We start from the raw sequence: 13,859 nt of genomic DNA, 5'->3' as shown, positions 1-13,859 counted from the left end.
TAAAATTCTATGACTTGTCCAGCTCATCGTTTGTTGATTTGTGAATAAAATTTTGGAAGAATCTTGGTGGTAAATGAAACGTTTTCCAGACACTTCTGCAGTGGAGCTTCCTGGGACCTGAGTGTGGCATCGCTTTAACATTCTTGTGGTACCGGAAACAATCTGCGTAACAAGGAATAAAAATACTTTCTTGCTTCTCTTGATTGGCTACAGCAGTCTGTCCCGGGCAGGCTGAGTGTGTATGTCGTTCTTACAGTTCTCTGGTCAAAATCTAAACTGGTAGGAAACGACTTATTAGAGGGGGTGCCGCCTTCCGAGGAGAACCAGGCGACCATTGTAATTAAGCTTCTGTTACGGCGAATAGATCGAGTCCAGGGCAATACGTGTGGCTGGTGGTGACTGCTTACAATCCAGAGCGCCACAGTTCGAACGTTTTGCATGGATTGCGATGTCTTCTTGAAGGCTTGTTTATATTTGTTCAAGGTACTTGTTGTGAGCTGCCATTGAGTCCGTTCCTGGTCCCAGCAACCCGGGAACAGCAGAATGAAATACTACCCAGTCCTGCGCCAGCCTCACAGTTACTCTGAGCTCCCTGTTGCAGCCACTGGGTCAATCCATGCTTTACAGCTGCCCCTCCACTTTACAAGCATAGTGTCCTTGTCCAGAGGCTTCTTGCTCCTAACCACAGGTCCAAAGTATAGCAGATTTCTCTTGCCACCCTCAGTTCTAAAGAAAGAGCATCTGGCTGTACTTGATCTAAGACATTTTTTTTCCTTCTGGAATTTCATGATACTGTCAATAGTTTTCATCAACATCCTAACCCCAATTGACCAATTGTTCTGCTGCTTTCTTTATTCATTGTCCATCTTCCACAGGCACGTGAGACGACTGAGAACACCGGGGCTTAAGTGAGGGTTACCTTAGTCCTCACACTGACATCTTGGCTGTTTCTCATTGGAAAGAAAACTTTGAATAAGATTTGCCTCATTTGGCGTGTTATTTAATTTCTTGGCTTCTCTTTCTATGAGCTTGATTTGGTATCCCAGGAAAATAAAATCATTGATAACATTAGTCGATTCTTCGTTTATGATGATGTGGTTTATTGGTACTATTGTAAGGGTGTTTGTTTCCTTTACATTCAGTTGCAGTCTGTACCACTAAAGGTTGCAGTGGTTAATAGTCACTAGCAAGTGACTCAAGTCCTCATCACTTCCTGAAGCTGGACTGTGTGCATATCATGGGTTGTTAATCTGCCTTTCTCTAATCCTGATGCTGAATTGTTTTCCATATAGTCCATCTTCTCAGATTATTTGCTCAGCAGAGATTGAATAGATCCAGTAAAAGGATACAAGCCCAACATATGCTTCTCTTTGTTAGAAATCATCCAATACTCCCTTGTTCTTTATGAATGCTGCCTTTTGGTCTATGTCCTGGTTCTGAATTCCCCTTCTTCACAATGGCATTTGTAGTTTTCTACGATCCACCTAGCCATCTTTGCTTGGAAAAATCACACGTAAACATCTTTCTGGTCTTCCAGCCCAAGATCCATCTAATATCAGCAACAATAGGCTTTTTTCCCCATTGTCTTCTTAAGCTGGCTTGAATTTCTGGTAGCCCCCTGTCCATGGACAGCTCTATTTTCAAATGATCTCTGGCAACAATGTGCTTGAATGTGATATTCATTATATTTTTGCTAATTTCTACATTCTACATTCAATTCTGCATTCTTTGGAATTGTTTATTCTTATGGCAGACACATATTTCTTCCTGTACTTCGGCTAGTTAGCTAACTACCAGATTTCGTGGCACAGATTAGTACTGTATATACTCAAGTGTAAGTTGACCTGAATATATGAGGTACCTAATTCTACCACAAAAACTGCATTAAAAATGTGCTGAAGAACTCGGCTTATACACGAGTATATACGGTAAGTGCTTCCAGAGTTAGATGAGTCTGCAAAACTATTTTGATTGCTGCCCTTTCCATTCCAGGAGCCTGTTTTTCACCCATACCTTCAGTGCTTCTCCCTTCAGTACAATCAGTGCCCGATCACACTCTACCTCTTTCAATGATGGAAAGTCAAACAATCGTTTCTCTTATGTTGAATCTGTGTACCTTCTGTCTTCTTTTTATCCTTCCCGTATCATTCGATATTGTGCCCAGGAAAAAATAAATCGATGTTATTAAGTTAATTCCAACAGGGGCACCCTCTATTGAGTTTACCAGGCTATGAATTTTTACAGGAGCAGGTAGCCTCATCTGTCTCCTGGGGAATGGCTGCTGGGTTTGAACTGCCAACCTTGCAGTCTACAGTCCAAGTATTGCAAATCAAGGCTTGAATTTGTCTCACTTAGGAGATAATCTATAATACATATGCAATTGAATATATATACATACATACAAACATATGTATATACTCACTGCCATTGAATTGGTTCAGACTCACAGCAACCCACTGGACAAGGTAGAACTGCACATGTGGCTTCTGAAGCTATAACACTTTATTGCAGCAGAAAGCCTCATTTGGACCCTGAGCAGTAATTGGTGATTTTGAACTATTAACTATGCAGTCAACAGCCAAACACATAACCTCTATGCCACCAGGGCTCCATATATAACAGTATATATTACATATTCCACTATAGTATTTTTGTCCAATGCAGTATGTCTCTTCATTTCTTGACAACTGTTTCCATGAACATCGATTGTGGATCTAAGGAAGATGGACTCTTGACCACTTCCATCTTTTCTTCATTTATCATGGCTTTTCTAGTTGAAGATCCAGGATTCAGTGTCCCCATGCACCTCAGTGCTTGGTTTCCTCTCTCTGATAGGGCTGTCTACCTGTCCGGGGAGAACCTCATCAAAGATTAACAAGTCAGCCTCTTATTAGACACCTCCACCCGCTTGACCAGTTGATCCCAGTTGATGTGAGGCACCCTCAAGCCTCGTGAGCTTAGGAAAACTAGAATCGCGGGTGTGTGGTTCATTGGCACCGGTCAGCCCTCTACCAGGCTGTATGGCTCTCCGTCCACAGAATCGATTCCCTGCAAGTCTGAGCTTGGTTGCTGTTTCCTACAGCAGCGGTCTCATAAGTATTTGTCCATGCGTGTTGACTACTTTCACTCAGCATAGTGCCTTCCAGTTCCTTCCACATCTAAGGGGTTTCATGGATTCATAGCTGTTTTTCAGGGATGCGTATGATTCCATTGTTCATATATACCAGAGTTTCTTTATGCAATCATCTACTGGTGGGAATTTAGCTCTGTCCAGATTCTTGCTATAGTAAACTATGCTGCAATGAAAATGGGGGAGCAAACATCTGTTGTAATTGGCTTCTTGTTTGCTCTGGGTATGTGCCCAGTAATGGTATTGCTGGATCATATGGTATTTCATTTGTCATCTGTTTGTTTTTTTCACAATTGGTTTTTATTCATTATGGTTTAGCATATCACATAATTATGATACAGAAGGTACGAATATGGTAAGTTACTTCCAAGAAACAACTCAGACACCTGTTTGATGAATTACATTGGATTTTCTGCACCTTACCATAATGGCATATTATCAGAATGGATTTACTACTGCCATATGTTGTCTATTTATCATCTGTTGGAGGTGTCATCAGATCCCCTTCACGGTGGCTGTACGTATCTGCAAGTCCACCAGCAGTGGATAAGAGTTCCAATCTCACCACACCCTCTCCAGCATTTGTTGTTCTCAGTCTTTTTGTTCTTTTTTTTTTTTTTTTAATTGGGCTATAGATTTTGGGTGTTAGGTGGTATCTTGTGGTTGTTTTGACTTTGTTTTTTTTTGGTTATGTTCGCTTGTTTTGAATTATTTTATTGGGGGCTCTGATGGCTAGTGACCCACAAGCATTTCCTCAGGTGTTTATTAGCCTTTTGAATGTCATCCTTGTAACATACTGTAGATTTTAGTAATTAGTCCTTTGTTTGTTGTGTCACTACTAAATATCTTTTCCCAGTATGTGGGCTGTCTCTTTACTCTTTTAAGGAAGTCTTTTGATGTACATAAGTGTTTAATTTTTAATAGGTCCCACTCATCTATTTTATCTTCTACAGAGTGTGCTTGGTTTGTTATCTCTGATATCCCATATATTCCCTGCCCTAGGGCACTTAGAATTGCCCCAGTTGTCTCATAAATGACCCTGATAGCTTTGGGTTTTACATTCAGGTCTTTGATCCACCTTGTGCATGTGGTGAGATATGGGCTATGTTTCATTCTCTGCAGGTGGATATCCAATGTTTCAGCACCATTTATTCAAGAGGGTATCTGCTTCCCAATTAATGCTTTTTGGACCTTTGTCAAAAATCATTGCTTGTATGCAAATGTTTTTACTTCTGTGTTTTCTGTCCGATCTTTTGGTCTGTGTTTCAATCATTATACCAGTACCAGGCTGTTTTGACTATTGGGGCTGTATAATAGGTTTTGAGGTCAGGAAATTCAAGACCACCTACTTTCTTCTTCTTTTTTGGAGTTCTTAGCTTATCCTGGGCTTCTTTCCTCCCCAAATGAAGTTGGTAGTAATTTCTTTCCATTTCTTTGAAAAATGATGCTGGGATTTGGATGACGATTGCACTGAATCTGTAGATTGCTTTAGGTTAATATTGATGTTTTCACAATGCAGAGTCTTCCAATCCATGAACATGGGATATTCTTCCATTTGCGTAGATCCCCTTTAGTCTTTTGTAGTAATACTCTGTAGTTTTCTTCATACAAGTCTTTTATTCTTTATTAGATTTATTGCTAAGTAAACAGCTTCTGTGTGGCTGTTGTGAATGATATTGTTTCCTTGAAATCTTTTTGGCATTCCCTCTCTGGAATATAGGAATCCCATTGACTTCTGCTTGTTAGTCTTGTCTCCTGCTCTACCACTGAACGTCTCTGTTGTTTTCAGTAATCCTATTGTGGATACTTGGGATTCTCAATATATAAAATCACATTATCTATAAATAGCGACAGTTTCATTTCTAGTTTAGCCACTTGCACTCCCTTGATTTCTCGCTGTTGTCTTAGGGTATTAATAGGCTAGGACTTCTCGTACAATGTTGAATAAGAGTGGAGATAAAGGACATCCTTGTCAGGTTCCCATATTCAGAGGAACTGTTTTCAGCTTTTCTCCAATGAGTGTAGTATTGGCCATTGGATTTTTGTATATGGCCTTTACTGTATTGAGAATTTTCCCTTCCAATCCTGTCTTCTTGAAAGTTTTATTAGGAATGGGTGTTGGATATTATATTATCAAATGCTTTTTTCTGAATCAGTTGATATAATCATATGGTTCTTATCATTTTTCTTGTTAACATGGTGTTTTACATTAATTATTTTTCAAATGTTGCACCATCCCATCATCCCTGGTATGAATCCCACTTGGTCAGGATGTAAAAATCCTCTTTTTACAATACACATGTCATTTCCTTTGACTTTGACATTCTTAACATGGTAAACCATAGGATTGATTTAGAATGGTCAATGCTAAACCATTTCTGATCACTAATGCCTAGGATATCCATCCTTTTGCTTTCCACTTACTTTTTGAGAACTTCAAATTTCCTAGATTCAAACAACGTCGTATATGTAATGTTATGATGATTAATACATATTTGCAGCTTCGGCTTCTCCTTTTGAGCCATGCTTCATCAGCTGCTAGTCTTGCAAGCTTTGCTCCATCTACATTGTCATGCTCAGCCGTACTTTTGAGAAGGCAGCGTTTCTGAAGTCGTATTTTGAATGACTTCTAGCTTGAGTGGCTCCTCATCTTGTGTTATAGCTGTGAATGTCCCCCTGCTAATCATAAGGTTTTCCGTGTAGCTCACAATGCTCTGCTACTATATATTTACAAGGTTTTCCATGGCCAATCCCTTAGAAGTTGACAGCTGATTTCTTCTTTGTAGCCTGTTCTTAGTCTGGAAACTGTTGAAAACTCTTCACCTCAGGTGATCCTACTGGTATTTGACCTGACTGCTAGCAATACAGCAACATGCAATCCACCACAGTACAAGAAACTGACAGCACACAGTAGTGACAGCCGATCACTTCATTATACCCCTAATGCTGGAATGAATGGTCTCTAAAGAGGCAGGCAAGCGTATCGTGATATCACAGGTGTACCTTAATTTGTAGCCCTATACGTGGATGGTTCTTTTCATGCATTTTATCAATTTCTCATTTTTATGATCTACTAAAATAAAATAATATGCCTCCTAATTTTTTATCAAAGTGTAAAGCATATGGTAAAGTAACATAATATTGGGAATCACATGGCTCTGTAACACCCTGCCTTAGGACCTTTCTCAAGTGATGTGTGTTAAATCACTGAATGTAACCATTTGTTGCTGGGGTAGAAACATGTTGAGTATAAGATATATGTTTTGAGGAAACTAGGAGGTTTTCTATGAATTTACTTGCTGTTTCTAAAATCTACGGTAACAGTGTTGTCTTTAATTCTAACCCTGTTAACCATTTGTACGTTCTTTGTTACCTCTCTGTTGAAGCGTAGGCCTTTTCAGAATGAAATGACTCTTTAACAGAGGCAAGGAAAGGCCAGGAGGGATAAAAGATATGTAAACTCATTTTCTTATATATTACCTGTGACCTGAGCATTATATATATATATTTCATTTCAAAATAACTGAACTAATTAGTTGTTTTATGAAATTATTATAAAAAATGATCTTGTGCTTTCTGATAGTATAGTCTTTACAAGTAAGACATGAACTAATATCCATTTATCAGTCTCTGCTTTTTTGTGTGAAAGTTTCGGTGAATAATTTTTTTGATCTTTAGGAGATGACTCAATATAGGGAGTGTTTGCTGTCAATAGCAGGGTCTTTTGTGTTTTCCGAGGTAGATATGTAGACTAGATCAGACTTCCCGGTTCCTGGCTCTATCAATTATTAGCTTTGAAAACTTGGATAGATTTACAGGTATGTATATATATGTAATTACATTTATATGCAATGACAGGGGAATAGAACTCTATACATATATTTATTTATAAAGTATTACAGTAGCAAATGGACATTGGGTCTCCACTCAAGTACTCCCTCAGCACAAGAATAATTTGTTCTACTAGCACGGCACTCTGTGATGTTCACCTTCCCCGACATGATTGCTGAAGACAAATGGGCGCAGAAGCAAATGTGGTGAAGAAAGCTGATGGTGCTCGGCTATCAAGAGATGTAGTGTCTGGGGTCTTAAAGGCTTGAAGAAAAGCAAGCGGCCATCTAGCTGAGAAACAACAAAGTCCACATGGAAGAAGCACACCCGCCTGTGTGATTGTGACATATTGATGGGATCAGTATCAGGCTTCAAAGACCCCAAACAAAACAAATAAACAAAAAGCATATCAGTGGGAATGAGGGGAGGGCAGAGTGGTAGACCCCAAATCCATCAGTAGTCAATTGGATAACCCCTGTCAGAATGGCCACAGGAAGAGAAGAGCCAGTCAGGGTACAGTATAGCACTGATGAAACACACAACCTTTCTCTAGTTATTTATTGCTTCCTCCTCCCCCACTATCATGACCCCAATTCTATCTTACAAAACTGGCTAGACCAGAACTTGTATACTGGTACAGATAAGAACTCGCAACACAGGGAATCCAGAATAGATAACCCCCTCAGGACCAATAAAGGAAGCAGCGATGCTAGGAGGGTAAAGGTGGGGGGTGAGTAAGGGGGATACCATCACAATGCTAGACATCTGGTCCCCAATCTCAGGGGGATGGACAACAGAAAAGTGGGTGAAATGAGACAACAGCAATGTAGACATGAAAAAAAGAGAGAGAATAATTTATAAATTATCAAGGGGGCATGGGGGAACAAGGGTGGAGGAGGGAGGAGGAAAAAATGAGGCTCAAGTAGAAAGAAAATGTTTTGAAAAAGCTGATGATAACATATGTACAGATGTGTTTGACAAAATGGACATGTGTATAGGTTATGAAAAGAGCTGTAAGAGACCCCAATACAATAAAATTAAAAATATATATCTTATTTATTGGATCCTTATAAATTAAAATGTATAAAGCTTTTTGATAAATATTTAACACTGTATGTTTTCTGTCAGCATTATCATCATCATTATTTTCATCATTACCACATCACAAACATCTTTCTAGTCTGCCTAGAGTTTTAAAAATATAATGAATCCTGTCTAGCCTTAATGAAGCACAATCATAATTTTAAATGACAGATTGTCCATATTCACATTAACTCATTCATGAAACAAATACTTACTGAAAACTTGCTGGCCAAGATTCTATGCCCTAGGGATAGTGTGAACAACGAGATAGATACATTTCTGCTACCGTGGAGCACATGTTCTGTGACGAGACGACAGAAAACAGGCAAATACATAAAATAATAAATGGGTAATAAAAAAACAAAATATGTGACACGATGAAATAAAATAAAATTGGGATATGTTAGTTTTTTAAAAATCTGTTGTGATGAAATATATATAATAAAAATATATAATAAAACATTTCATTTTCCCTGTGTTATTAAATGACATTAATTATATTTAATTATTGTATAAAAGATCATTATCTATGTCTAATTGTTTTCATCCCTCTTAGCAAAATCTCCATATCCCTCAAGATATACCTATTTACATTCCCCTTCAACACAATGAAAGTTGGTTTCCAAACATTTGTTTATTCTTGATATTTTATATAACTTATTTATACACATTCTTTTGTATTAACATAAGCCATATAGCAAATTTTTTCAAGTGTCGTACATATCATAGCACACATCAGAACTTTTTCTTTATAAGTTACAACTCAATGAATGTCTGTCACATGGTATTTGTCTATTTCTCTGTTGATGGACATACCCGTTTTCCTTGTTTCTGTCTTTTGGTTATTGTGGATAACACTGTAATGAACATTGGTGGGCAAGTGTTTCTTTGAGTTACAAAGATTGTTAGCTCAAGCAAAGTGCATGCTGTAACTAATTTACTATTTTCCCTTTCCACTTTTGTTTTTGTTGTTGGTTTCTGTTAATCTGGGTTTAGCCATCATTGCTTGGAACATCTCACGTCGATTACGTTCCTGCCTTTTTGTACTAATTTTGTTCTACTCTGTTATAATAATGATTCTTAATGTGAGTAGACTCGCTTAGTAAGTATTTTCCCTGCCTTGCTAAATATTTATATTCAAAACCTTAGTTATACTTACATTGTTTTATTTGTATTTGATTAAACATTGCTTTTCAAAGATCTAGCACAAAGATTATTTTGCGAGGTGATATGATACTAATGACTAACTCCCATATATGATTGTTTACGTGTGTCATACAGTTGATTCTGACTCATAGCGACTCTGTAGAACAACGTAGAATTGTTCCGTTGGATTTCTTAGGCTGCTTGAATGGTAACTGAAAAGTCAGTAGTTTGAACTCACCAGCTGCTTTATGCAACACAGAGGCATCAATCTACTTCCATACAATTCATAACATTGGAAATCCTGTGAGGCAGTTCTAGCCTATAAAGTTGCTTTGAATTGGTTTGACTTGACAGCCATGGGCAATATTGATGGGAGCAAATCACCAGGTCTTTTCTCTATAGAACAGTCAGTAGGTTTGAACTACTGACCTTTTGATTAGTAGCTGAGCTCTTAACCATTGAGTTATCGGGGCTCCTAACACATGGTGCTTAGTATTTTTAAGATTCTGTTCAAACTATTTGCATATGTTAATGAATTTAATCTTGAAATATGAAATATGCGCAGAAGGGAAGTGAGACGAGGAGTAATGAGATACTTTCCCCAGGGATATATGGACAGTAAGTGGTAGAGTCAGTATTTGAGGCCAGCAGTCTTGTGCAGAGTTTGAACTTTTAGCCAGTATTCCTAAGTCTCCAGTTCCACAACTATGCTATTCTTCATTGAGCCAGGGGTGCATTAAGTAGCTATGGTACTCTAAATTTATACTTTATTATGCTTATTAATGTCAGGATACCTTCCTTATTAGTTTATAAGCTTATAGTGGAACTAATTTTTACTTTGTAGATTGCTCTGTACTATTTTTATTTCACCTGAATAATAGCTTATTATTGTTCTGATATATTCTTTCCAGGAATATTCTATTCTGCAATTATCAGTTTTGCATCAATAAACATTTCAGATCTACAAAACAAACAAAGTTCTTCTTCCAAGCAGTATAAGTTTTCTTGCTTTTGTGTTACTTAAAGCATATTTTAGAATAAAATACAAGAATAGACTGTTTTTGATTGGTATCTGAAAATTTTGGAATCATATCACTAGGTTGAAATTCTTTTCTTTTTTAAATATTCTTTTTCTACAGGGTGCTGCTTTAATTAGAATGCTGGCTAATTTTATGGGCCATTCAGTATTTCAAAGGGGTTTGCAAGTAAGTAAATTGCTTTGTTTTCTCTTAAATTTTTTCTTATTTGTATGTTATGAAGATGTTTTACAGTTTAGGAAATTGCTGATATACGATTACTGAATCAGATGGAAAGCTCTAAGATGTATAAAGGTAAGCATCATCTTTCAGTCTGAGAAATGAAACATAAATACTGTGTTCTCAATAGCACCAGAACAAGCTTGAAGTATTATGTGATTGAGAACATGTTTAATTTTCATTTTAAATAACAATTGTAAGAGCCCAAATAACTGATATAAAATACTCAGAATGCCTAATTCTCTCTTTTTTCCCCACTGAGAAGTTTATGTAAGGTAAAAAGTGATAATAACCTTGGGAGCATTATATTGTGAAGAAAAATTTTATTACTATTTTAAGATACATGTATTTTGTGTTTCTGTTGATCCACTATTGATATATATATAGAGACTGTTATTTATTTGATGATCATTAAAATTTTTATTTTTAATGAGAAAACGCATTGCTGTACAAAATAAAGGAAATAAACAATTTTATCAAACTGTATTTACAGTAGGAAGTATGAAATTTAGGAGTTAATTCTTAGAAAAAGAGGATTCTTAGTGGCTTTTAAAGTAAATACAAATACAGAAAAATAAAACTTTTATTCCATTGAAATCTGCTAGAGCAAATCATGTTCCTAGCAGCTGTGATTGATGAATTATTTATGATGCATTCTGCTACTTAGAAGTGTCCTTTAAAGTAAATTGATGTTCACCTGAAATACAATTATGCTAAGACAGAGAGAGCAATCAATCTTATCTGTTCTTAGTAAGCTTTCATTTTAAAATTTAAATAAACTACATTTGAGATCAGGTCATATTTTAGTAGTATAATTCTATATTTACCTCCCACAATTTTTAAAGGTAAAATACAAAGCAAGAGTTAAATATGTTTTGAAAAGGCTAGTTATATGCAACACAACAAAGAAAAATTTTAATTTCCTGAAGCATAATTTCCCTTAGAAAATATTTTCACAGATTTGTGCCAGCAGTGGTTGGAATTTACTTTGATCAGCTTCTTCCATTAGAGACACCTTCAGAATAGCTGAATCCATGAAACCTATTTTGTTGGTGTGAAAGGCTCTGTTCTGATCACATAGTTAGATTTTTCCCTCCCCTAGTGCCCTCCAAGAATATCAACTGTCTAGAGGAATGTCCTTCGCTGTCCCCATTTCTATGTTTTCCCCATTGAAGTTGTAGCACGACAGTTCTGGAAAATCTCTAAGCTTTTATAAGAGCAACACAAATTGAATTTGATTTCCTGGTAGCTAGTTGATGTGAAATCATTTTCTGAGTGCAGTTTTTATTCTTTTTCTCATCTGTCTGTATAGATTTGCTCAGCAGATTGAATAATCATAGTTATTTTACTTGGAAAGGGTTATTATTTTGCAACTTTTTTGCATTATTTTGTCATATTTTCCTTAGTATGCAAAATGTGTACATTTTAAATTTATCCTTTTATATTGATGAAGTATATTTGATATACTTCAGATCAAGTATATCTGAAACAAACTATTCATCTGATTCTCATTACATTAAACTCTGATATAAAACTTGTTTTACTGTGTTACTGATGCTCTGAAACTTGATTTGGCTATTAGTTTTCAAGTAAGGGACTCTATGTTTGTCTACATTGCATTGCATTTGCATTGTGACATCTCATTGGTCAGATAGATCTGTATCCTTCAGTACTTCACGTTCAGCTTTATTTATGCTCATCACTCAAACTGATTTAGTGTATCATCAGCAGTTTGGATTAGTTTACAGTAGATCTCTATGTCGGGGTGATGAAGTATCATCTCCTGAGCATGAAGATGGATGGGGTAGAGTTTGTAGATGACCTCCTGAACAGACGCTTCATGCCATGATGTTGACTGGTCCCAGTTGATATTAATATGCTTCCTTTCCAAAGGGGCTCAGGGGAGGATTGGTTCGCATGTTGTTGAAACAGCTAAAGCTGGCTGTCAGGGTTTACCTCTGCTGGAAAAACGATGAATTATTTTCATAATAACTATGGCGATTTTCTGTTGACAAAAAGTGTTTCATTTGCAAATAGACACTAGTTGTGTTAACAGTTATAGACAATATCAAATTAAAAATTGTATGTTTTTTCCTATTTTTTTTCGTTCCTCATCCCTACTCACCTGGTCTCACTCGAGCCTGCTCAAGCTTGTTCGGCCATCCGTCTGTCTTCCTGTCTATCTGTGTATCTCTTCTATTCATTCTCTGTTGTTTTATTTTTGTATTTGCAGCTTTGTCATCATGGTCCACACACGAAAAACATGATAACATGTTTTCTGTTCATTTTCTATGCACCTAAATTTTGCTTTTCTGGTAGTTCCGTGTAATATGCCACTTCTCTTCTTGAAGCTTTGATTTAGATTCTGAATATTAACTCTATTTGACTTCTAGGACATATAGTACCTTAATTTTAGTCCAATCAGACCAGCATTTATTGTTATGGAGAGTTTTTGATAATGATTTATTTCTTTTTGTCAATATTTGAAATATATACACTTGTTTACTTTTTAGTTATCTATTCATTTCATGTTTTACTATGGATAATTTACATTTTTATAGTTAAGACTTTATCTGTTTTAAATTATATTTTCTAAAAACTGAACATTGCTTGGTGAATTTTAATGGAAATTTTATCTCAATGATATTGCCTTTTAACCTAGTGAAGACAGGAAAACATAGTAAGTACCCATCTCCGAAGGTCTGACTCAGGAACCATATCCGGTATATAATACATAATATTTCAAACAAAAAGGGATTTAACATAGCAAATATGGTTTTATAAAGCAGTTGGGAGCGATAAAAGAATAAAGATGGGGAAGACTTCATAAAATCAAAGCATTCAGGTAACACAATAAAATAACACTCATTTGCTTAGTTGCCAGCTGTAAACCTGGAAGCCACTAGCAGTGCCTTCTTCTTGTGCATGCTTCTCATTTGACAGACGTTTACCTGGGAGACAATTAGCAAGAGATTCTGAGAAATGCAGCACGCAGGCCTCCAGCCTGCACAGTGCTCAAAAGGGTGTGGAAGGTAGCAAGAGGAGAGGTGAGCTGACGACAGGCAATTTGACATACGCAATCTATCCATTTGGTTAATGTTGTTTTACTTTAGGGATTTTATTATTATTTGTACTGTATATGTAGCTTTTATATTAAGATATAGAACTTTTTTGTTTTCTTTGGCTACTTTAGTGATAGCCCCTTTATTCTTGTTCCTTCCTTAATAACTGTATTACTTACTGCATAAACATATTCCAGTTTCCACCGGTTTTGTAATCTCCAGTCCCCTCTCGGGAGGGATTAGATTGGATTAGTTGTGTCAGGGCGAATCAGTACTGGTATGATATGTCTGAAATTTCCAACTATCTGGTTATGGCACTTCTAAAATAAGCGCTGAAGCAAAAAAAAAAAA

At 36.6% G+C, this 13,859-nt stretch overlaps 1 protein-coding gene across 1 annotated transcript in view; it reads left to right on the top strand.

Moving 5' to 3' along the window:
* Window positions 1-13,859, top strand: part of TRHDE (thyrotropin releasing hormone degrading enzyme) — a 528,098-nt gene that overhangs the window by 380,260 nt on the left and 133,979 nt on the right. Inside the window, exon 7 of the mRNA XM_004700783.2 lies at window positions 10,330-10,395. Within this exon, the coding sequence (XP_004700840.1) occupies window positions 10,330-10,395 (66 nt within the window). The remainder of the gene's footprint in view (window positions 1-10,329; window positions 10,396-13,859) is intronic.

The sequence above is a fragment of the Echinops telfairi genome, unplaced genomic scaffold (assembly GCF_000313985.2).
Source record: "Echinops telfairi isolate 266 unplaced genomic scaffold, ASM31398v2 ScPeMD7_2;HRSCAF=8, whole genome shotgun sequence".
NCBI classification, from domain to species: domain Eukaryota; kingdom Metazoa; phylum Chordata; class Mammalia; order Afrosoricida; family Tenrecidae; genus Echinops; species Echinops telfairi.
Note: the sequence above shows the minus strand (reverse complement) of the source record. Positions and strands in the feature narration are given on the sequence as shown.